Source organism: Equus asinus, chromosome 15 (assembly GCF_041296235.1).
Source record: "Equus asinus isolate D_3611 breed Donkey chromosome 15, EquAss-T2T_v2, whole genome shotgun sequence".
Taxonomy (NCBI): domain Eukaryota; kingdom Metazoa; phylum Chordata; class Mammalia; order Perissodactyla; family Equidae; genus Equus; species Equus asinus.
In genome coordinates, this window is record NC_091804.1 from 29,843,849 (window position 1) to 29,867,447 (window position 23,599).

Consider the following 23,599-nt stretch of genomic DNA (forward strand, 5'->3'; position numbering starts at 1 on the left):
GCTATGTAGGGTAAATCTGTGTTTTACTTTTGTTAATTTTCAATGGTATAATTTGACATATAATTCTGTTTTGTCTTTTCAGGTGCCGTTTCGATAGTCCTTTAGCGGCACGATGTACTCTGAGTGGAGGTCGCTGCATTTGGTGATTCAGAATGATCAGGGCCACACCAGTGTGCTGCACAGCTATCCAGAGAGTGTTGGGCGAGAGGTGGCAAATGCAGTGGTCCATCCTCTTGGGCAGGCCTTAGGCACCCCTTCAGTGGCTGGTAGTGAGAGTTTGTTAAAAACTGACAAAGAAGTAAGTGTTTCTTCATTTCATTCTGCTATGTGAAAATATGTTTGTTACTCAATATAAATTTATGTAACATTGTCTTTTTAATGATTTCTGCTCCATATAGTGTGGCTTCTCAATTTTGATCTTATTTGACTTGAGATTTGGTTCAGTTTGTGGGAGTTATAAGGAATGGGTTGTACCATTGTGCTACTGGGACTTCCCACTAGCCAGACCAAATTCTCCACTTGAGCTATGTGCCTGAGACAGAGACTTGAGTGTCAGGCCCGTTCCCTTAAGCTCTAGGCTCAGTCTTCAGATTTCTATTCAGAGGTGTGTTTGGAAGGTGTTCATTCTTACCTCTGGATGGCCTCTGACTGGAGGCCTATCTTGTGTCAAGTTTTCAGGCTGCACATAAGCACTGAGCTTGAGGCTCCCCCGTGTCTCCATCCCTGCCTACCCTTACCTGACTTCCAGGTTTAAAAGTGCTGCAGAACAGCTAAACCTGTATGGATGTGAGCCCAAGTGGTTGGAATTGGAGTTGTGCTTGCTGTCACTAAAGATAGGGGGCTCTTGGAGTGGCTTCGCCTGGATCTGGTCCTCTGTTCTTGGATTCAGGGGACTGAGCTGAAGTTAAGTTGCCAGTGGGAAGTCATGAAGGAGCCCTGAGAATGGAGTGATATAGGAGCTTGCTAGTATGAATTCTGGCTAAGATCAGGATTAGAACTTTGTCCTCTGTGCTTGAGGACATTCATAGAACCTTCAGGCTTTGGGTTTACCTATTTTTCAGACCTACCCGTCTCCCCCGCCGTTTTTTTCTGTTACTTTTTGATTTCTCATGAAGGAGAGATTAGGTTTAATCTAGATAGAAGACTAATCCAAATGGAAGACTAAAGCTTATAGTTCTGGAGGCAGTTTACCCTCTGTAGGCCATGGCTTGGTAAAGGGCAAAGCCCTTCTTTCTGAGGAGCATTTTTTTCTCCTCAGAGTACCCTAGCAGAGACTTAGCCCTGAGGACCAGTGCTTGCTTGCCCTGGTGCTCTCCCCTCTTGGCGTATCTGTAATCCCTTGCTGCCTTCTCCTGGGAAGAGATGGCATGTGAGTAAATAGAGGTGCTCCACTGCAGCCCTTGTTTATTCTCCTTTCCCATCCTCAAAAGGATATGAGAGAACAGTCCTTGAATCCAGTGTCCTCTAGAATTATACGGTTAAATTGTTGTGTGAAGATATCACCAAAGATATTTCCTCCTTTGTCTTTTATCTGATAATTAGGGACTTGCAACCTCTTTTAAACTTTTTTCTATTGTGCAGCTGAATCTCACCTGCCCCCCTAAAATTTGTCACAGCTTCACTGTGCTGTCATAGTCTTCTTTAGCATTTGTTGCTGTTATACATTATATTAGTTATATTGCCATTATATATTTTCTACCCTTAGCCTTTATAGTTATTGTTTTTTGTTTTTTTTCTGCTTTTTCTCCCGAAATACGCCCAGTACATAGTTGTATATTTTAGTTGTGGGTCCTTCTAGCTGTGGCATGTGGGACACTGCCTCAGCATGGCCTGATGAGCAGTGCCATGTCCGCACCCAGGATCCGAACCAGTAAAACCCTGGGCCGCTGAAGCGGAGTATGCGAACTTAACCACTCAGCCATGGGGCCAGCCCCATGTGGTTGTTTTTGAACTTAAAAATTTCAATATATGTATTTATCTTGTTGGATTCAACTTTAGTTTTAAGCTATTGAAGTCTTTTTGACTCCTGAATTTCTATCTAACAAGTTAGCTATCCTTTTTAGATTTGTGATATCTACAAATGGTCAGCATATAATCTGTTTTCCTCTTTTTTTTTTCCTAAATTAACGTCTGGGTAGGGCCTTTGGCACGCCAGTGAGCATTTTCTTCCAAAATGATCTTGGTACATTAATCCCCTGTTATTCTCTCATGTGGTGTTTCGACCAGTTATAAATCCAGCCATTCTACCTCCCTCTGGACTGTAAGTCTCCATCTTGTCTACAAGGATATCCTGTATCTGACCAAATTTCTTGTTAAAGCCCAGATCCTCCTTTGCCAGGGAAGGCTGTTAATGGCATGGTGAGAATAGCTTCACATTTCTAGTTGGAAGACTAGGGTTCAAATTTCCAACTCCGCTGTTTCCAAACCACCATTGCTTAATTTGCTAAGCTTCGGTTTCCTTATCTGTAAAGTGAGGACAGTTCACCCTCTCACACAGAGTTATTTTGATGGTGAGTTGATGTTTATGAAATACTTTGTAAACTGCCAGGCTTATACAGTTATCAGTTGCCTTCATAGTAACCCTGTTAATAAAGGAATGGAGCTTGTCTGGCATGACTTGTTCTTTTTGAGCAGGCTGGTTTCCAGTGATCTTGCTTCCCCTTATAAGTAATCATTGGTTATCTGCTTAGTAATTTGTCCCAGAGTTCTGTCTGAAATTCACTTAAACTTTCCAGTCTACAGTATCTAGAATATAGTTTTATCCTCTTTTGCAAATTGGGCTATTTGCCCTTATCGCATCTTGTTCATTCTTCATGACTGCAGGCAGTGGTTCAGCAGTCTCCTAGGCAAGTTCTCTCAGCCCCTAGGATGTGATTGAGATGGGTCAGGAGGCTGAAACTCATTTAGTGCAGCTAAGTGGCTTATTAAAATCTTACCCAGCTTTAGTCCCTTCTCACCTGTGTTTGTTCTCCCCCTTCCATTTAAAATATTATTTTCTTTGGCAGAGAAAATAGTCACAAAATAAGAGCTGAGCAGTTCATCTTCCTTTTTGTTGTTTGTCTTCATTGCGTAGTCTGGAAAATAAATGTGATTGAATTTATGTGTGTGGTTTCCTAAATGACACACATACCTGTAGGCAAATTAAGTGGAGAAAGACATCTAAAGTTTTCTGTTTCTCTGCTTCCAATCTCTATGGAAAATCAAGATGACCTGTACTTACTTTTTATTTTACAGAGCAAACAATAATAAAGTCTCAAGGCTAAAAGCTGATATAGGCTTGGTATTTGGAAATAAGTAATTTATTTTCTTCTTAAATCTTTTGCTTAGGAAATACGGTCTGAGTGTGTCTTATTTTTGGAAAGTACCTTCTCTAGAATAAATCTGATATGTATGTTGAGATGAATATAGTGTCAATTGAGAGGTTTTTGGCAATAAAAGAGGTTAATTTTTTTTCCTTGGTGAGGAAGATTGTGAGCTAACATCTGTGCTAGTCGTCTTCTATTTTGTATATGGGACACTGCCACAGCATGGCTTGATGAGCAGTGTGTAGGTCCACACCCGGGATCTATAACCATGAACCCTGGGCCGCTGAAGCAGAGTCCATGAACTTAACCACTATGCCACTGGACCAGGCCCAAAAGAGGTTAATATTTTAAACCAGTCTACTGAGGTATAGATAGGGATGTGTGATAATTTTATATGTATATTTTCTTTTGTTTAGGTAAAATGGACCATGGAAGTAATTTGCTATGGACTGACCCTTCCATTGGATGGAGAGACTGTAAAATATTGTGTTGATGTATATACAGACTGGATTATGGCTTTAGTGTTGCCGAAAGATTCTATTCCATTGCCAGTTATTAAAGAGCCTAATCTGTATGTTCAAAGTATACTGAAACACCTGCAAAATCTTTTTGTACCAAGGTAAGCTACACCAGTCTATCTGGCCTATTATCAGGATCATAATGAAATATCCATAAATGTTCCTTTTTTATTTTATAGGAGTTGATTTCATTGTTAGCCCTTTGAACAGTAACTTTCATTTCTCATTCAATTATAGAGTATATTAATATGAAACAAAAGATGGTCTTTTGTAATGTTTACTAGAAATTTTTAACAAGTGTGTGTTCATTTTAAAGGCTTTTGGCTTTGCTTCTAGGATCCGATAGTTATTAGATATTAAGATACTGTGACCCCTTTCCCTTCCACTCAGAAAACATACTTTTGCCTATAATTTTTGGCTCCACTTAAGCTAAAGGCAACTAAGCCTTCTACCTTAAGATGAATGTTTCTTATGAGAGAAAGAAGACATTGAATTAAGCAAACTGGAATTATTACGGGCAAATTTGTACTAGGCCAAAAGATTACCCTTGACAGTTTGTTGCTAATTTTTTTCCCCATCTTCTGAGGCAAAGACCTTAAATATCATAATGTAAGACATGTGCCTTACTTGTGCTTGAAAATTTTTTTTGACATATCCTTGTAAATTCAGCAAATATAGAAAATTATGGAGAAGAAAGCGTTAGTCCCCTACCCATTGGAATTTCCTGTAAGAAAAATCTGTTTTCAGCTATTTTTTGAGAAAGGGGCAAGGGGGCTTGCCTCCTTTTGGAAAAGTTCTGATTAGAGCTTTTCATCTGTTAGATGCTGAGGGACTTCGACTCATGCAAAAACTCTCTCTGTAAATTGTAGCTTTTTAAATTTAGAAGGAAGATTACTTTGGAAAATCTGAATTAAAAAAGAAAAATCTCTTTTAAGAACTCTGATCTGTAGGAACAAGTGTAAATTCCTTACCTTGTGTGAAATGCCTGCTGTAATCTGGCCCCCTAACCAGATTAGCTGCCACTAATTCAGCAGGAGTGCTACTCTTTGGTCAGATTCATAAATTAAACCTTCCCCAAGACTCCCTAAAGATCTTCCCCATCATGGCCTACCCTTTTGTTTTCCTCCTCCTCCTCCTCTTCTCCTACCTGTCCACATCTCTTGTTGATTCATCTTAAATTCTGCCTTCTCTTTAAGAGAAGCCTTATGTGACCATCCATGCCCACCGTGATCACACCTTCTCTGAACCTATAGGCTACTTCCTGTGTCATTCTTGTATCTCTCCACTGTTTTATTGCTGATCTTTTAAAATGTGTATGTCTCATTTCCTCATCTCACCAATTTGAGGGCAGGAACTGGGTTGTTCAGGCTTCCAGTACTTGGCGCAATACTGGTATTACTGTGGGTGTGGATTAAATGCTGATTGCTTGTGTTTATTGATTTCAAGTAGAAATAATAACAGGAAATGGTTGGAAGTAATTAGCGTGTTGTTTGTAGCTAAGCAGGTTCTTCTAAAATGGTATACAGTAGTCCTCCCTTATCTGTGGTTTTGCTTTCCACAGTTTCAGTTACCCATGGTGAACTGAGGTCTGAAAATATTAAATGGAAAATTCCAGAAATAAACAATTCATAAGTTTTAGATTGTGTGCCATCCTGAGTAGTGTAATGAAGTCTTACTCCATTCCACTCTGTCCTGTCTGGGAGTGCATCATCCCGTTGTCCAGCGTATCCACTACCTGCCTATTATCAGATCGACTGTCGTGGTATCCAAGTGGTTGTGTTCAAGTAACCCTTATTTTACTTAATGACCCCAAAGGGCAAGAGTAGTGATGCTGGTAATTGGAATATGCCAAAGAGAAGCTGTAAGGTGCTTTCTTTAAGTGAAAAGGTGAACGTTCTTGACTTAATAATGAAAGGAAAAAATTGTATGCTGAGGTTGCTAAGATCTATGGTAACCTTTATTACAGTACATTGTTGTAATTGTTCTATTTATTATTAGTTATTGTTATTAATCTCTTACTGTGCCTAATTTATAAATTAAACTTTTATCATAGATATATATGTATAGGAAAAAACAGTACATACTGAGTTTGGTGTTATCCATGATTTCAGGCATCCACTGGGGTCTTGGAACATATCTTCCTAACAAGGGGGGACTACTGTAATAGTTTTAATGCTTTCTTGTCATCCCATTGAGGAGACTAATTTATTGGGCTTTTTCTTTGTGCGTGGAACAGTCTCATGAGTAGTATTGCCACTACATCTCAGCTCCTTGTACTCTTACTATGTCTCAGTGCTAGGTTAGTTTGTATTGATGAAAAAATGGCATTTGAGTTAATTAGGCTTTTGTTTTTGCGAAGCATGATTACCTTGTAAATTGTTCATTTTACTCTTTGGTAATTAGCTTGTTTTCTCAAAAGTGTGTGAGTACTTCTGAGAGGGTATTGAACTGACTATTAGAGTTCTCCTGGCCAATAGTGTCTTAGGGAGCTGAATATTTTCAGTGCTAATATTGAGAGTTATGATCTCATCTACCATTATTGGAAGTTTTAATTTTTATTTGATTCAGATAGTTTACAAAACAGTCAACAAGTTTACTTAATTAGTTGTTTTGATAGAAAGTGACACTCAAAATAGAGGAAACTGCCTTACCACTTTGCTAGAGATTGTCAGAGTGGATGTAACCTTTCTTTTTTGCCTATCAATTTGATTTCTTATTTTCATAATTTAGTGAAGAGTGAACCATCTTTTAAAATCGATTAGGGTTTTCATTGCTCAAATAAACTGTACTTTTTTTGGAGGGGGGAGTGAGGAAGATTGGCCCTGAGCCAACATCGGTTTCCAGTCTTCCTCTTTTTGCTTGAGTAAGATTGTCGCTGAGCTAACGTCTGTGCCAGTCTTCCTCTACTTTTCCACAGCATGGCTTGATGAGTGGTGTATAGGTCCAGCGCCTGGGATCTGAACCCGTGGACCGTGGGCCACCAAAGTGGAGCATGCGAACTTAACCTCTGCACCACTGGGCGGGCCCCTATACTGCACTTTAAAAAACATGATATTTTTCCAAAGCAGTGGTTGGCAAACTTTTTATTGTAAAGAGCCAGACAGTAAATATTTTAGGCTTTGTGGACCATAGAGTGTCTATCATAACTACTCAACTCTGCTAGCGTAGAGAAAGCAGCTGTAGACAATAGGTAAATGAATGAGCATAGCTGTGTTCCAATAAAACTTTATTTACAAAACAGATGGCAGGCCAGATTTGACCCATGGACAATAGTTCACCAGCCCCTTTCTAGAACAGTTTTTCTGAAGATCACAAGTTGCTTTTGAAAATATTAGGAGGAAAGGAAAATCTCTGGTGTTTAAACCTTTCTGTTTATTTTTTAGTAAAGATTATGTTGTTTCTCTTAGCTTTAGAAACTTGGACATAGGCCTTGTGAGTGAGGTTACAGTACCTAAGGAGTAGATGTTTCCTTTACTGCCACTGGGCAGATACCTGGAAATTCTTGGTAGGCCTAGGTTACCATTTGGGAGGCTTGCAGTGTTACCGCTAGCTTGGAAGAGTGTCAGCTCCAGGACCACTAGTGGAATTTTTATTTCTTAATCTGGGCTTTCTCTTCTATGGCTAGATGAGGTTTGGGGCTATTATATAATTTCTTAGCGTTCTTCAAGCAGCAATAGACAAAATCTTGAGCCTCACGGCTTCACGTGGACTGGATTTACCTCTGGCTGAATGAGGGACATCTCCCTGCTTTTAGGGGCTCTTTGCTTTTCCTAGGTGAATGTCTCATCATTTCGCTTTAGGTCTGACTTCTTTAGGGAGAACTTAGTGGTGTCATTTGTTTGCAGCTCCAGGGTAAGTGTCTGGCTTTCTGGGTCATGGCCCGGAATCTGAGAATCTCTATCCTAATGTTTGGGTAGGAGTTCTATGGGCACTCACTTCATTTTCTGGATTTTTCGAGGAGGCTTTGATATTCCCTACTCTGATTCAAACATGTTTTATCAGTTCTTTGTGACATGAGTCATCGTATATAGAAACTTGTCCTCAAGATTTGTTTTAATAAAATTAGTTACTTGTCTTGGGTTTTACATAGGAGATCTGGAGGCCAACTCACCATTTGCTAATGCAGTGGGTTTTTCACTGTTCTCAAAATTTTCAGGTGGTCCACTTTGGAAAGTGGGGATAAGGGCCAGGGCTTGGATTTCTGTCTTCCTCTTCAGGTGCTCATTTCTGAGACAATTGCCTCCGTGCCTCATCAATTTTGGAGACCTGTTAGGATATTCCATTGGGTCCGTAGGCTCTTCTCTAGTAGACATTGGCTTCAGAGGGACTGTGAGCACTATGAAATCGCATGCAGAATTCTTGTGAATGTGTGTAAGAAAATTTAAAAAGAGTACAAAGGGCATTCTGCTTCAGCGTGAGCGGCAGAAGTGGTTGTGGGTATTTATTCATGCACTCAGCAGAAACCTGTTAAGTGCCTGTTGTTATGTTCCAGGCACATTTTGGACTTAGAAAATCCAGAGGTGAAGCTTACATTCTAGTATCCCCACGCTCCTCCCCCCGCCAGGAGCTTTTCAAGCTCTCATAGGAGTGGAAGGTTGAGATCCCAGAGTGCCGAACTGTATGACGGGGAAGTGGCTTTGAACTGAAGAGGGGGTACCTAGTCATGTCTGCAGATGCATTACTTGTTGTTATCTATAAGTCACCTGTCCTTAAGCTGTTGCTTTCTCTCCTCAAGGCTTGTCAGTGATCTCTGTCTGTCTTCTTCAGACAGGAACAGGGCTCCAGTCAGATTCGACTATGCTTACAGGTCCTGAGAGCCATTCAGAAACTGGCCCGTGAGTCATCCATCATGGCCCGAGAAACCTGGGAAGTCTTACTGTTGTTTCTTCTGCAGATTAATGACATACTTCTAGCCCCGCCAACTGTTCAAGGTTTGTTTATTTTTTTTCTAATTTATTTCTGAGCTTCAAATATAGTTCACTTTAAACTCAATGTGTAGTAGACTCAGTGGGCATTTAAATTTTGGCACAATAGTTGACAAACCAAGGTTAACAAGTCTCAGAACGGAAACCCTGAAAGGCACAATATGACGTTATTTTACCCTCAGTGACAGACTCAGTGAGTTAACACGTTTGATATTGACAGGAATAGTAGCTTTTTTAGGATATGAAGATAGAACCTATATAAGAAACAATTAATTAATTTAATTAGAGCCTATAAGTAGTGTACCTGATTACAAAGTAGTTATCAAAGTAGACTCTGAAAACTTGATAGCTACAGGAGATATTTTGTTCAGCAAATGAAACCTACAAAGTCTTAAAGTGTTCTATTTGGAAGTATGACAGTATGTCATTCATTACCTAACCATTAAAAAGCCTCCAGTTTTATAGGACTTTAGTGTGTATTTTAGAAGCCCTGCTTTGTATGTTACAGCACAGTGTACACAGACTGTAAGTTGATGTTCCAGTTCCGAGTTCCATTGTTGCTTATTCATCTGTGTAGTGTCTTTACTAACACATGTGAGTGTGCTTGTGCTCTCACATAAATTCAGTGTCCCGGAAAATATCTAAAAGGAATCATGGAATTTTAGTGTTGAAAAGGACCCCATAATAGGACTACCCTGGCCAGTCGTTGATTCATTGGCGCTCTGCTACACGCTCCCTATACCAGGAATAATAGCAACATAAGGTGGGCAGTTCATCCCCTTCTGGGGCTTGTTACTGTTGAAACTTTGTTTTTGTGCGTTTGAAATGTACATCCTTATTCCTTTTCCTACTAGTCCCAAGTTTGCCTTGTGGAGCTATGCAGAGTACAGACCACTGCTTTTCTCCCTAGTTCCAGGGCTCACAACAGAGGAACAGCTCTGTTTTCATGTTTGAGGCTCTGTCCTGCCCAGCATCAGTCCTTTTGCTGTCTTCTTTGCCCCCCTACCCCTTGAAGGGTGGCTTTCAAACACCTGAAGCATTTTATAACAAAGTTTGGCGGTAGAAAGACCTGGGTATTTGTTCTGATTTCTTCACTTACTGGCTGTGTGAACTTGGGCAAGTTACTTAGATTTCCTGAATGTAAGTTTTCTCATCTTCAAAATAGGTTTAATTGATAATTGGTAATAGATGTTATAAATACCTATCCTGCAGAATTAATGTGAGGATTATGTGAAGTCGTGTGTGTTAACTACTTGGCACAGAAACTGACTCATAGCAGTTACTTATCACAGACACCTATCCTTTCCCTTTTCCCCTATGTGTTCATGTCCCACTTGCTAGAAGGTTATCTCTGATAAGAATAGAAGGTTATCTTTGATAAGAACTGAGCAGGATGACTTGAAAACTTTCAAAGCAATCATTGGTTGATGTATCCATGATTTCCTTCATAAGAGCTCGTAAGAATGGTTTCTCATTCTTGCTATTAAACGGTTATTTGAAAGTCAAAACTTAACATTGCATTTTTTAATTTTTTGACCAATTCTCCCAAATCAGTGAATTAAACATTTTGCTTTAAAAATAAGTATGCCAAAGATGTGCTTTCTTTTTATTGGTAAGGTGGCATTGCTGAGAATCTGGCAGAGAAGTTGATTGGTGTTCTCTTTGAGGTTTGGTTACTAGCTTGTACTCGGTGCTTCCCAACACCTCCTTATTGGAAAACAGCCAAGGAGATGGTGGCTAACTGGAGGCACCACCCGGCAGTGGTGGAGCAGTGGAGCAAGGTCATCTGTGCGCTCACTTCAAGGTAGGTTATCATTGACTTGCCTGCCTTCATCCATCTGGCCTTAGGCAGCTTTCCCCTAGTTCTTTGTCTTTCTGGGATTCATGGAATACATGGTAAAAAACTTGTATCCTGTGTCTGTTATTACTGTACCTTAGATATAGAATCCAACCACTTTTAAAAAGCAGATATAGCAGTTTGACAAGTGCCCATCTAATCTAAAACCTTTCAGATTAAGCAAGTATCTTGGAGAAGCAGATAAATTCTGCGCCCTAACTCCCCCCTTCCAAAATCCCACTCTTCTTCTGATTATTAAAATATTCATCATTTTAAAAAAGCAAACCAAGAAGGGTATAACAGAAAAAGTTAAGTTCACCAGAAATTCTTTATATATGTTTATATATAATTTTACAGAAATGGGACCCTAATACAACATGCTACTTTATAACCAAAGTAGGTAGTTGTTTTTTGTTTTTTTTGAGGAAGATTAGCCCTGAGCTAACTACTGCCAATCCTCCTCTTTTTGCTGAGGAAGACTGGCCTTGAACTAACATCCATGCCCATCTTCCTCTACTTTATACGTGGGACGCCTGCCGTAGCATGGCTTTTGTCAAGCTGTGCCATGTCTGCACCCAGGATCTGAACCGGCAAACCCCGGGCCACGGAGAAGCGGAACGTGCACACTTAACCGCTGCGCCACCAGGCGGGCCCCGAGGATTCTTTTTAAACAATCACGATACCATTATCACACCTAAAAAAATGTTAACTGTTCTTTAATATCAGTTAGCCATTCACTGTTCAAATTTCCCTGAATGTCTCAATTTTTTGTTTTTATAGTTAATTCCATTGAATCAGAAAACAAACAAGGTTCAGACATTGCGTGTCAGACTTGACATGTTTCTTAGGCCTATTTTAAACTGTAGGTGCCCATTCTCTCATTTTTATTTCCTTGCTGGTTTTTTTTAATTGTTGAAGAAACTGGGTTGTTTTGTGTTACAGAGTATTTTACATTCTGGATTTTTGTGCTTATGTCTTAGTTCTGTTAACATATTCCTCTGTCCCTGTATTTCCTGTCAACTGATAGTTAGATCTAGAAACTTGATCTTATTCAGGTTTGATTGGGGGAGTGTGTAGAGGAGGAAACAAATAATTTGTCGGTGGTGTTATGTATTGGAAGATAGGCTTGTCTTTTTCTAAGTTAATAAAATGTTTATATCTTTGTCATCACTTAAACTAAGAGATGAAGGTTTGCAATATTTTGATTCCAATATATCTTGGCGAATGTCAATATTATGAATCTATTTTTAAATAGTACTTCTTTTTAATTTTAATGTATTTTTTCCACTTAGTTCTCTTTTTAAAAAATCAGTTTGAGATTATTCTGTATAGTATTACTATCTACTTTTTTCATTTGATGTCTGATTCTTGTCCTATTAATTACATGTGCCTTTTTTCATTCTTAAATAGATCTTGAGATGATATTTTTAATGGCTCTGTAGGTTTTCATTATATAAATGGAATTATAATTCATTCAATGATTTCCCTGTTGTTTTGATATATGTTAGTCCCAGTGTTTTACTTTAAAAATATTGTTGATATGAATACTTTATACATAGTCTTTGTGTGTATTCTGGTTATTTCTTTAAGATATAATCCCTGGGTGTAGAACAATTGAGTCAAAGGTTTTTGAACAGTTTTAATACATTTGGAATATTACTGTTAAATTAAGTATTTGAATTACTTTTAAGCTACACTATAAATTCTGAACTTCATGTAAAGTTATATAGCAGTTATTATTATGAATAAATTATAGCTTAGTTGTTAGTTGTGTTGAAGGAGTTTGCAGTGGGATGAATTTTTTAAAAATAATTTAAATTATTCAATATAATTTTATTATGTGACTAAATTTATAATTATGTAAATATAATTGCATATTATATAATTATATCTGCAATTGTTTATAAATAGTTTTTTATGAATTGTATCACGTAAAAATGTAAAAATTTATAATTTTATGTTATTTTATAATATATGATTTGCAATTTGTATTACATATTATAAAATTCTTATATAATTATAAATAGTACATATTGCATATTATGTATTACAGAGCTATACATAATAAAATGTATTAAAATTTATATAAATATATTTAATTTATAAATGACTTATAATTTTATAAATTTAAATAATATATGAATTTATATTAATTATATATCAAATATTAATTATATAAATTTATATTAATTTATAGAATTAACTATTTTATGTAATCAATAATATATACAAATTATAAAATTTATAAGTACAAATTAATATATAATTTATATATTTATATACATGTAAATTAAAATATTTTATATAATTAATAAGTAATTTATGTAATTAATTTTATATACTAAATATATATTAATATATAAATTTATATTTAAATATATAAATTTATAAAATTATATAACAAAATATAAAAATATAAATATGTAACTCAATTATGGATATTATTTAAGTAAATCATTTAAATGTTTAAAAAAATTTTTTAGATCTTTTACAAAACTGGAAATCCCTTTCTAGTTTGTCTGTTTTATAAACAAGTGTTTTCGTTTATCTTATTCACTTCAATGAGGTATAATAAATGTTATCTTTCATTCTGTTAAGAAATGAACTTAGTGGTGTGCATTTTTATTTTCTAGATTGCTACGCTTTACATATGGTCCATCATTTCCTCCATTTAAAGTTCCTGATGAAGATGCCAGTCTGATCCCTCCTGAAATGGATAATGAGTGTGTTGCACAGACATGGTTTCGCTTTTTACATATGTTAAGGTACTGTTATTTTAGTATTTCATGTGCTCTTTACCTGTAAGTGTCTTAGGGCAGGAATCTTGCTATACTCTTGCTGGAGTTCAGAGTGTAGCTGCTAAGCACAATCGTCAGCTGGAGCTGAATTGAACAACGCGCACATCTGCATCAGGTGCCTTCTGCTCTCCCTGTCCTGGCAGGGTCAGGCTATCATTAGTTGCTCTTGGTCTACACACTCTAGGAGTTTGTCACTGGCGTAGATGAAGCATTTGTTCTCTTCCCTGTTGTCACAGCATGGATGATGATATCTCTCCCAAGACCTTGTCACATTCTTTGGGGACTGAAGACTGCCTTTCTCCTCTCTGTGATCAGCACCGACTAGTCACTCTGGCTCTGAGGGCCTCTAGTAGCCTTGTTTAAAATTTCACTGAGAGATACACCCTGAAATTGCACAGAGGGATAAATTGCTGCTTCCTGCTATCTCTTTCTGTATGGTAATTCTATTCAGTTCTGTTTCATCACTTTCTACCTTTCTCTCTACTAGCCCCATCTTTGTGCTCTGTGAAACTTTCATTCTGTTTTGTACTTTCTTTCTTTTTTTTGGTGAGGTAGATTGGCTGTGAGCTAACATCTATTGCCAATCTTCCTCTTTTTGCTTGAGGAAGATTGTTACTGAACTAACATCTGTGCCATTCTTCCTCTATTTTTGTATGTGGCATGTCGCCACAGCATGACTCGATGAATGGTGTGTACATCCACACCTAGGACCTGAACCCATGAACCCCGGGCCACCAAAGTGGGGCACACACTGTTAACTACTGTGCCACTAGGCCAGCTCCTGGTGTGCACTATCTTGATTCTTAAACCATTTCCTTGCATATCTTTTTCTGGTCTGACTAGCTCATTTTTCTGTTTGTGTGTTAGTGATTCTAAATTACTCTGTATGACTTTTTATACATTAGGGGTGTTAACTATTTTCTGTCTTTTTTTTTTTTCAGATTGTAGTTTGTGTTTTTTATCTTTCAGTGATTTCAGTGTTGTTTTTAATCTGTTTTTCTTTGATCATTTCTATTTCCTTTAAAATTAGAAAGTCTTTATTCTTTGATCAGATGGATATTCACCTGTTACGTCTTCTGACTTTGTTTCCTTTGTGACATTCAGTTCCTTTTAATATATATACCAGGTTTTGTCTTTGGGTTGTGCATTATCCCATTAATCTCCTCATTTATTCTTATATGAGATTCACACTTTTTAATTATTTGAACTTTATAATGGTTATTGATATTTGGTAGGCCTAATGTCTTTTTCCCTTTTTCCATTTCTTAGAATTATTTTTGGATCTCTTCTTGCCTGTTTAACATCTCAGATGAATTTTAGAATGAATTTGGCAGATTACAAAACACAAGCAAACAGCAAAATCCCACAAAAACTTTGGGGTTTGGATTGTGTATTTATTAGGGTAGGGAACATGTCCTGCTTTGGCAGATGAACCTGAAAGTCTTACTGGCTTTACTCTAGTATAAGTTTCGTAAAGTCCAGGGTAGGGAGTGGCTTTGCTTACATGGTCGTTCAGGGACACAGGCTGGCAGAGGCTCTTCCAGCTTCAGTATGTGGGTTTATTAGGTCCTCAGCTTTATACTCAGGAGCCTCTGTATCTGGCTAGAAGATGGAGAAGAGAGAGCAAGGAAAATTGCGTGGGAGGTTTTTATGGACCAGGCCTTAAAGTGAAGTAAATCGCTGCTCCCCATATGCCATTGGCCAGAACTCACACACCACACTTAATTGCAAGACAACATAGGAGGAAAAGAGGAACTAGTGAACAGCTAGCCAGACTCTGCCAAAGATGAGAATTATATTAAGCCTGTATTTATATTTAGAAAAAGCTGATATCTTAGTTTATCGAGTCTGCCTAAGAGTATGTTTTTCTTTTTTAGAATCTTGAATATCTTACAGAAGTGTTTTGTAGTTGTCTTCATAAAGATCTGCATATTTCTTTTACCATTATTCCTAGGTACTTACTGCTGATGTTGTGAAAGGTTAACTTTTTTCCTGCTGTTAGATCTTATAAATGGCTATTGCTGTATAGAAAGTGTTTTCTTTTCTTTTCTTTTTGTATATTATATTTGGGTATTTAAAAAAGCACTGAGTATTTCATTGATTCTTTTGAGATTTCTAAGTATGGTGGACACATATCTACAAATAAGAAGTGTCTCCTTGCCAGTAATCCATGCTGTGGTGATTAATTAGAAGTGCTTTGGTTGCAGTAAAACCTGTACATGAGTTCTAGTTCTATTACTTTTTTCTTTGTGGACTTAAGCACATGATGTAGTCTCTCTGAGGCTGTCTCTTTTTAATCTATAAAATGGGGATAATGATAGTATCCATCTTATTATGAGAATTGAAGAAGAAAAAGTATGTAAAACAGTACACTGTCTAGCGTGGTAGGCACTTGAAAAATTGCCATTATTGTTGTAATTATTTCTGTATATTATTTTACTGCATTTATCAGAACTTAGAGAACGCTGTTGAATTAAAATGATACAATTTTGGGGCCGGCTGGTGGTGCAGTGGTTAAGTTCGCATGTTCCACTTCGGCGGCCCAGGGTTTGCCAGTTCGGATCCCGGGTGCGGACATGGCACCACTTGGTAAGCCATGCTGTGGTAGGAGTCCCACATATAAAGTAGAGGAAGATGGGCATGGATGTTAGCTCAGGGCCAGTCTTCCTCAGCAAAAAGAGGAGGATTGGCAGCAGATGTTAGCTCAGGGCTATCTTCCTCAAAAAAAAAGAATGTTTAAAGAATGATTTGGTTTTGACATCCTTTTTTTGTTCTGATTTTCATTGGAAAGCCTCTACTACATGAAATTTTGAGTGGGATGTTAGTTGTTGATAGTAGATACTTATTTTTATTATCCTGGTTTCCTAAGCAATTACAAAATGTAAAATTTAAAAATATAAATAAAATGAAGAATAGTGCTCATTTTTTTCAAATTGTATATTGGGCTCCATTTAAGCAATTAAGTGGTTTTTCTTCTTATTGATGTGCTATATTAATTTATTTCCCAATATTGAATCATCCTTCATTCCTGAGAGAAAAGTTCTGCTTGGTTATGGAATGCTGTTCTTTTAATGTTTTTCCAAATTGTCTCTAGTTTTAGTTTTTGACTAATTTGTGTTTTGGTAGCTTACAAAAAAAATAGAATAGGAAACTTCCTATCCTTTTCCATGCTCTGTCCCGTGAAAGTTATGTGTTCCTTAAGAGTCTGAAATAAATCGCCAGTAAAACTTTAGTCCTGGAATCTTTTTTGAGAGTTAGTTCTTGGATAATGTTTTCCCATTTCTTCACTATTAACTAATTTCTTCAAGCTTTGTCTTTCTTGTTGAGCTGAAAAATTTGAGTATTTCATTCAGGGTTCCTTTGGATGTAAAGACTAGGAACCTCCTTAAGCAAACACAGGTGAAAGAGAGGGGTTATTGTGTGATGATGGAGAGGTTTCATCGGGCTGCAAGCAGCAGTGAGCAAGCAGTCCTCATGATGAGGAGTGGTCAGAGCGCAGTCTTGTGACAAGCTTCTCCGTCATCTGTTGACTCTTTTTCTCTTGGCTTTTTTGCTTCTCTTGTGCATACAAACGGTTTACTTTCTCCTTCAGGCTTGCCTTGAGCCCGTTTCCTCCTGCCTTTGGGGTACACACAGCCTTATGATAACTGCCCAGTGGTGTAAATAGCTGTGGTACTGTGTGACTCTCCGACTCTAACCCTTTCAATTCACTGAGGCTTTCCCTTTGCTCAGATTCTCAAAAGAGACAAATTGTATCAAATTATTTTTGTTAGTTAGGCTATGTCAGTTGTAGGTCTCTGGCAGATTTCTGGATACCTTTTGGACGTTTTACCCCACTGGTTAAATGAGCTGTGGCTGGGTGGGAGGCAGGTCTATGAAAGTCTTATTCGGGTCTTACTCAGAAGGGGCTCCCATGATCATTAGCAAATTTCCTAGAAAGAGGCTGAGTATGATGGTGAGACAGGGGCCAAAATTTTTTCTAGTATGGTAATGCTTTATCTTTTTCCAGGTAAAAAAATATTTCACTTGATTTGAATGCTACTATTCTCAAATGCTTGTCCTTGGACTTGTTTGTGCGTGGCCACCTGACCTTCAGGCCCTGCTCAGAGGTTCTGTTTCAGTAAATCTGGGTGGAATCTGGATTTTTAACAGGCTCTCCAAATGTGTCAGATACTCAGGGCATTAGGAGCTACAGGAAGGCAGTTTCTATTATCTAATCCATATTCTTTGTTACCTGTTCTCATTTCGAATTTTATTTTTTTCTTCAATCTGTTCTCTGAATATTTGAGTACCAATAAAATCATTTCAAGTTTACCTCTAGTGAAACTGGTATAATGCCTTTGTCTCCTCAGTTTTCAGTGTCAGGTAGACATGAATTTAGCAGAGCTCTGCTGCACTCAGGTGTAGTCCACTCCAACCTTAGTGCCTGTTTTCATAATTTCTGAACAGATGAACTGCAACCCCTGGCAGGCAGTGCTGCTAGAGATTCCTCATCTTCTCTCCCCACCTGATGGAGTACAGTTCTAGGGGTACAATGTCCTAGTGCTAGAAGCCCATTTTCCCTACATGCACATGTGCTCCCTCTCCCCACTTGGAATTATTTGAAATTAAGATTCTGTGTGGGTGGAAAATGAGATTTCAAAGGGCAGAGAAGTACACTGATTTGTATTTCTCAGCCTAGTTCTTTTGGCTTTGTAGCTGGTAGGAATTCTTTCCAGATGCTGGCTATAGATTGTTTAACAAGGTTACTTTGAGTTGAATAGGCTGTTTAATGGACAGCTAAGCAGACCATTTTGAGTATAAATCTAAATCTGTTTTTTAATGGAAATAGTTAAAATTATTTATACACAAAATATAACTCAAGCCCAGATGCATTGTTTTGAAATACATGATTTTAGTAACTACACATGAACACAAATACTAATCCTGATTTTCAGACAGTTTTTAAGAAATTGGAAAAGTTAAAATAAGATATTTTCCTTGGGGTTCTTGTTGATTGGTTTATAGTTTTACCATTCCATCACTTAATTCCAAACATATTAGAAAAATATCCACATATACTCTTAAAAAATTAGAAACTTCTAGTCTTATTTTGATTCTCATTCTCTGGACAGGCAGAGTAAGTTTGTGTAAACATACTGAAAATTTTCTGTAAAGGAGTGTTGACGTTTGAGTCCCTAGCCTATTAAATAGAGATCATTCTCCTCTCTGAATCAAAGAAATAGGCACAGACAGCCCTGGTGTTAAATTAGATTGCATGCGTTTTATTGCTAAAGGAACTTCTAAATGTTTAATTAATTCTTCTCTCTCTTTTTGATAGTAATCCCGTGGATTTGAGTAACCCAGCCATTATAAGCTCTACTCCCAAATTTCAGGAACAGTTCTTGAATGTGAGCGGAATGCCACAAGAATTGAATCAGTATCCCTGCCTTAAACATCTGCCTCAAATATTTTTTCGTGCCATGCGTGGAATCAGCTGTCTGGTGGATGCATTCTTAGGTGAATTTTGTGTATGTTGCTAGATGTTTGAAGAGCTGAATGTAGATGACTCTAAAGTCTAGTTTTAGAAACTATTTTGGAAAGACCAAAGAAAAAGATGAACAGATCTGGTTATAAATAACAAACTGGGAAAAATTATTTGCAAGAAATGTTATAGCTAGGGAGTTTTGGTTGTCTTCATATAAATAGATTAAACACTGCTAAGAAAAAGAATAAGACCTGGTAGATAAATGGACAAAGGATGTGAATAAATGATTTACAAAAGACAAAAGTGTTCATTCTCATTAGTAATATAAGAAAATACAGATTAAAATGCATTAGGGGTCATTCTTAGATGTATCATTAGGAAGCAAATTATACCTTTTGTGAACTACTGTTTTAAACTGTTTTTCACATTTTAGGAATATGAAAAATCAGAACTTTTTTAACCTGTTGTTGAAAGGCAGTGATATTTAATATCTATCATTTTCTAAAACGACTGTTTTGTACACTTTGTTCATATGTTACGTAGGTAATATATTAGTTCAAATTAAGTTTGGCTGCACATAACAATCGAAAATACCAGTGGTTTAAACAAGATAATTTATTTTCACCCATGTGAAGCCCAGGGCTAGGTAGTACAGGGCTGCTATAGTGGTTCCATTATTGTCAGGGACCCATGGCCCTTCCGTCTTGTGACTCTCCATCCTTTGTGCACTCACTCATGGGCCATGATGATTGAATGAGTTCCAGCCATCCTGTTCAGGAATTAGGAAGGAAGGAGAGTCAACACTTGATTGGTCTTTTTTTTTTTTTTTTTAAAGATTTTATTTTTCCTTTTTCTCCCCAAAGCGCCCTGGTACATAGTTGTATATTTTTAGTTGTGGGTCCTTCTAGTTGTGGCATGTGGGATGCCGCCTCAGCATGGCTTGATGAGCGGTGCCATGTCCGCGCCCAGGATCATAACTGGCGAAACCCTGGGCTGCCACAGCAGATCGTGTGAACTTAACCATTCAGCCATGGGGCCGGCCCCTGATTGGCCATTTTAAGGAGATTTCTTGGAAGATCCATCCAACAGTCACCCCCTTCACTGTGGTCAGAACATGGCTACATCTACCTGTAAGGGAGGCTTCAAAATATAGTTGTTTATTCTGAGTAGTCATTTTCAGCTAAAATTTGTGGTCTTTCTCAGGGAGAAAGGGCAAGTGGATATTGGGAGGCAACTAGCCGTCTCTGCTCTAATCTGTCCTGAGCCTTCACTGGTGTTGCTTGAGGAAGATTTTCTGACCATCTTTTTTGAACTATGAAAATTAATTCCATTTTTTTTTTTTAAGGCATTTCTAGACCCCGATCAGACAGTGCTCCTCCAACACCCGTGAATAGATTAAGTATGCCTCAAAGCACTGCTGTCAGTACCACTCCACCACATAACCGGAGGCACCGGGCTGTTACTGTGAATAAGGCCACCATGAAGACAAGCACAGTAAGAGTTTTCATCACCGTTATTATGCTGTATAAAGATTGGCTTTTTAATCTGCCATCCTTTTTAAAAAGTCCTCCTGTTTTCTCAAACTTTTCATGTGTGGATGTATTCTTGTGTTCTTCTAATAGGTTAGTACTGCTCATGCCTCGAAAGTTCAGCAGCAGACATCCTCCACCTCTCCTCTGTCCAGTCCAAATCAGACTAGTTCAGAACCCAGGCCACTGCCTGCACCTCGGAGACCAAAGGTTAACAGCATCTTGAATCTCTTTGGATCATGGTTATTTGATGCGGCATTTGTTCACTGTAAACTTCATAATGGGATAAACAGAGACAGCAGCATGACTGGTAAATATTGCTCAAGAAATACGTTACCATGTTTTTTCCTTTTCTTTTTTCTTTTTAATCTTTCCTACCTGCAAGATTAATGTTTCTTAAAAAGCTCTCTGTCTCTCACCAAGCAATGTCTTGTGCTTAACCCCTTCCAGCTGAAGTAACAGAATTTTGGAAGTTTTCCTACCTGTCCTTTTTATGTATGTTCTATGAGGTTTGGCTTTTGTCTGGTTTTATTTACTTCAGGTTAGCCACTTTTTGTTGAATCAAATTCCTTTCAGTAGGTGACCTGGAAGTTACCTTCATGTCAGCCAGGATAATAATATTGATATAAAGAATTAAAGATTTTGACCAGAAATTTATTTACAAGAAGTGTTTTCTTAGATTTTGACAACCAGTCACTCATTAGTACATATAAATATCGGAAAATTTTCGCTTCACAAAAGACTCTAACCTCTTAGGTTTTATAGAGAACTTTATTTCAAAAATACCATTTGCTCTGTAACTAAATAAGACTGGTGGAGAATTAATAACCCTGATATCTTCATTTAGATTTTATTACAGAAGTGATGAAACTCTGTCTTAATAAAATCTGATTTATTTTTGTCATCTTACCATTATACTTAGAAGTAGTGGCAATAGGGTACAGGGTGGGAGGGTGGGGTACTGCAGAACGTACTGAATATTTATGACATGTCTTATAAAGCTGAATAATGATGACCAGGATTTATTGAGCTGCAGTTACTCGGTGCCAGGCACTGTGCTATATGCGTTAATAAGTATATTGGTTGTGTGTTAAGAAAGCACATTTCCACTGGGGTTGGAAATAGCTTGAGATAAAAGGATGCCTAATTGCATTAGTTTATGCATCCCTAGGGAGAATGTTAATTCCATGGGTAAAACTAATGTAATGGTCATAAGGGTCTCTGCTTTCTCTCAGAAATGCATTCTTAGCTATTATGTATCATCTTAGGACTAAGGTCTGTGTCTGTTAGCATTATACACATACATTTATTTTGGGTGTTCTTACAAATCTTTTAAATAATTTAGAAGGGTTGTGAATATAAAGACATTTTTCAGGAATATAATTTGAGGTTGCATGGTTGAGTTAGGGATTCCTTTGTTTATTTTGTTGAATTCAGACACTTTATATTCTACCATTTCCATATTATATTTATTTACAAGTTTGAAAGTAGTGCTTAATTATGGATAAGGAAATGTACTTACTTATGACTAAATGAAAACTTTTAAAAACCCATTTTTGGCTTATTTTCTTATGTTCATGTGCTTTATATTTTGGGATTTCTGTTTATAATTTGTATTGTGGTTTCTAGAATGAGTCAGTTGTATGTCATTTTTATTTTTATTAAGATGCAATTCTTACAGTGTAACTTTTGATATCAAGCTGTTGACACTAAAATCTCTGAATCCAGAGTGGCTCAACCTACTGCCTCCTTGGGAACTTACTGATCTTCCCACTCTAGGGAGTTTGTAACAGCTTTGCTCAGCATTTTGTGCCAAAAGGTAGAAACCAGAATTCAAATCATATGTGGGCAACAAATTCTTATTTATTTATTTATTTTTGACGAAGATTAGCCCTGAGCTAACAACATTTGCTGTCAATCCTCCTCTTTTTGCTGAGGAAGATCAGCCTTGAGCTAACATCTGTGCTCATCTTCCTCTATTTTATATGTGGGATGCCTGCCACAGCCTGGTTTGATAAGTGGTACATAGATCCACGCCAGGATCGGAACTGGCAAATCCTGGGCCACCAAAGTGAAGAGTGTGGACTTAGCTGCTTTGCCATCGGGCTGGCCCCAACAAATTCTTGTTTTTAATTCTTACCATTTGCCTTGGTGGGGAAAGGCTAGAAACCGCCCCCCTCACACTCCCCAATGCCCCATATTCACAGGTGAGAAAGTCTGTTACATGACCCAGGAGATAGGAGTGTCCAGATAGCTGAATGAGTTAGAGTGCTATTGGGTGCCACTCTTGAGGTGTTGGGGGTGGTGGGAGGTTTCGGAATGCTAACACTGTTAGTCTGTTTTCTAAGTACTGGCTGCCATCAAGGAATTCTGCCATGCAGTTCACCTCTAACTTTAAGTGTTTGCTTCTATGAACTGGATAGCTTTAGATTTACATGACAGTACACTGTGATTTGTAAAAGTAACATTGAGCTGGGAAGGGTTAATAAACTAAAATTTTAATGCACGTTATGGGCAGTTCAAAAATCTCAATTCTTTGTAGTTGTGTAATATTCTTCGTTCATTGTTTTGCATGATACAAAAATCATAATTTTGGATCTGAATGCACAATTTCCTATGTTTTTGAACTAGCTTGTGGTATCATAAAGCTTTTAATCTAACTTTTAAAAAGCTAAAAAGCTTCTTAACTTACTGTAAAATTTCACCATCTTTAAAGTATTTTATAATTACTGCTGTCCTTTGATTTGTTTCCATTTATTTCTATTATCTTGCAGCATCTTTTATCCAAATTCTTCTTTCTTATAAATCTTGTAAGTAGGAACCAGAAGCTTCTCCTTAATTGCAGTCATGTTTTATTTTTTTCATAATTCCATTAAAAAATTTGATTGTCATTGTCTCTTGTAGTTTTTGCACTTGGGAAGAAAAATACTTTTCTGTGTTTTGAATGGGGAAGATTGTTGGCAAAAGCAAATTAATCTGCCTGAATCAGTCCCATTATTTCTGTACACTAGTCTGGTCATGTCATGAATTCCAGGATTTTGCACTAACTGTGTTTTGGCTTTTTTTGTTTTTTTTAAAGCTTTAAGCTTATTTTTATACAGATTTAGTGTTTGATTTGTATGCATTCTGCATGTAGTGTTTTTCAAATGTATTATTGCTGGATAGCTTATTCAGGACGAAAAATGGCTCATGGGAAGTTGCATAAAGATTTATGCTTAAC

The 23,599-nt window shown here is 37.4% G+C and overlaps 1 protein-coding gene across 9 annotated transcripts in view; it reads left to right on the forward strand.

Annotated features, from left to right (window-relative positions):
• Positions 1–23,599, forward strand: part of RALGAPB (Ral GTPase activating protein non-catalytic subunit beta) — a 90,624-nt gene that overhangs the window by 13,527 nt on the left and 53,498 nt on the right. For 5 of the 9 annotated variants that reach the window (XM_014847187.3, XM_070485926.1, XM_014847188.3 and 2 more), the window contains 8 exons: positions 83–298; positions 3,722–3,924; positions 8,591–8,754; positions 10,366–10,552; positions 13,219–13,350; positions 18,704–18,882; positions 20,196–20,344; positions 20,473–20,689. In XM_014847187.3, coding sequence (XP_014702673.1) covers positions 113–298; positions 3,722–3,924; positions 8,591–8,754; positions 10,366–10,552; positions 13,219–13,350; positions 18,704–18,882; positions 20,196–20,344; positions 20,473–20,689 — 1,417 coding nt within the window. In that variant the 5' untranslated portion in view covers positions 83–112. Of the gene's footprint in view, positions 1–82; positions 299–3,721; positions 3,925–8,590; positions 8,755–10,365; positions 10,553–13,218; positions 13,351–18,703; positions 18,883–20,195; positions 20,345–20,472; positions 20,690–23,153; positions 23,190–23,599 lie in introns of all 9 variants that reach the window. The other 4 variants (XM_044748849.2, XM_070485925.1, XM_044748850.2 and 1 more) reach the window with 1 other exon arrangement.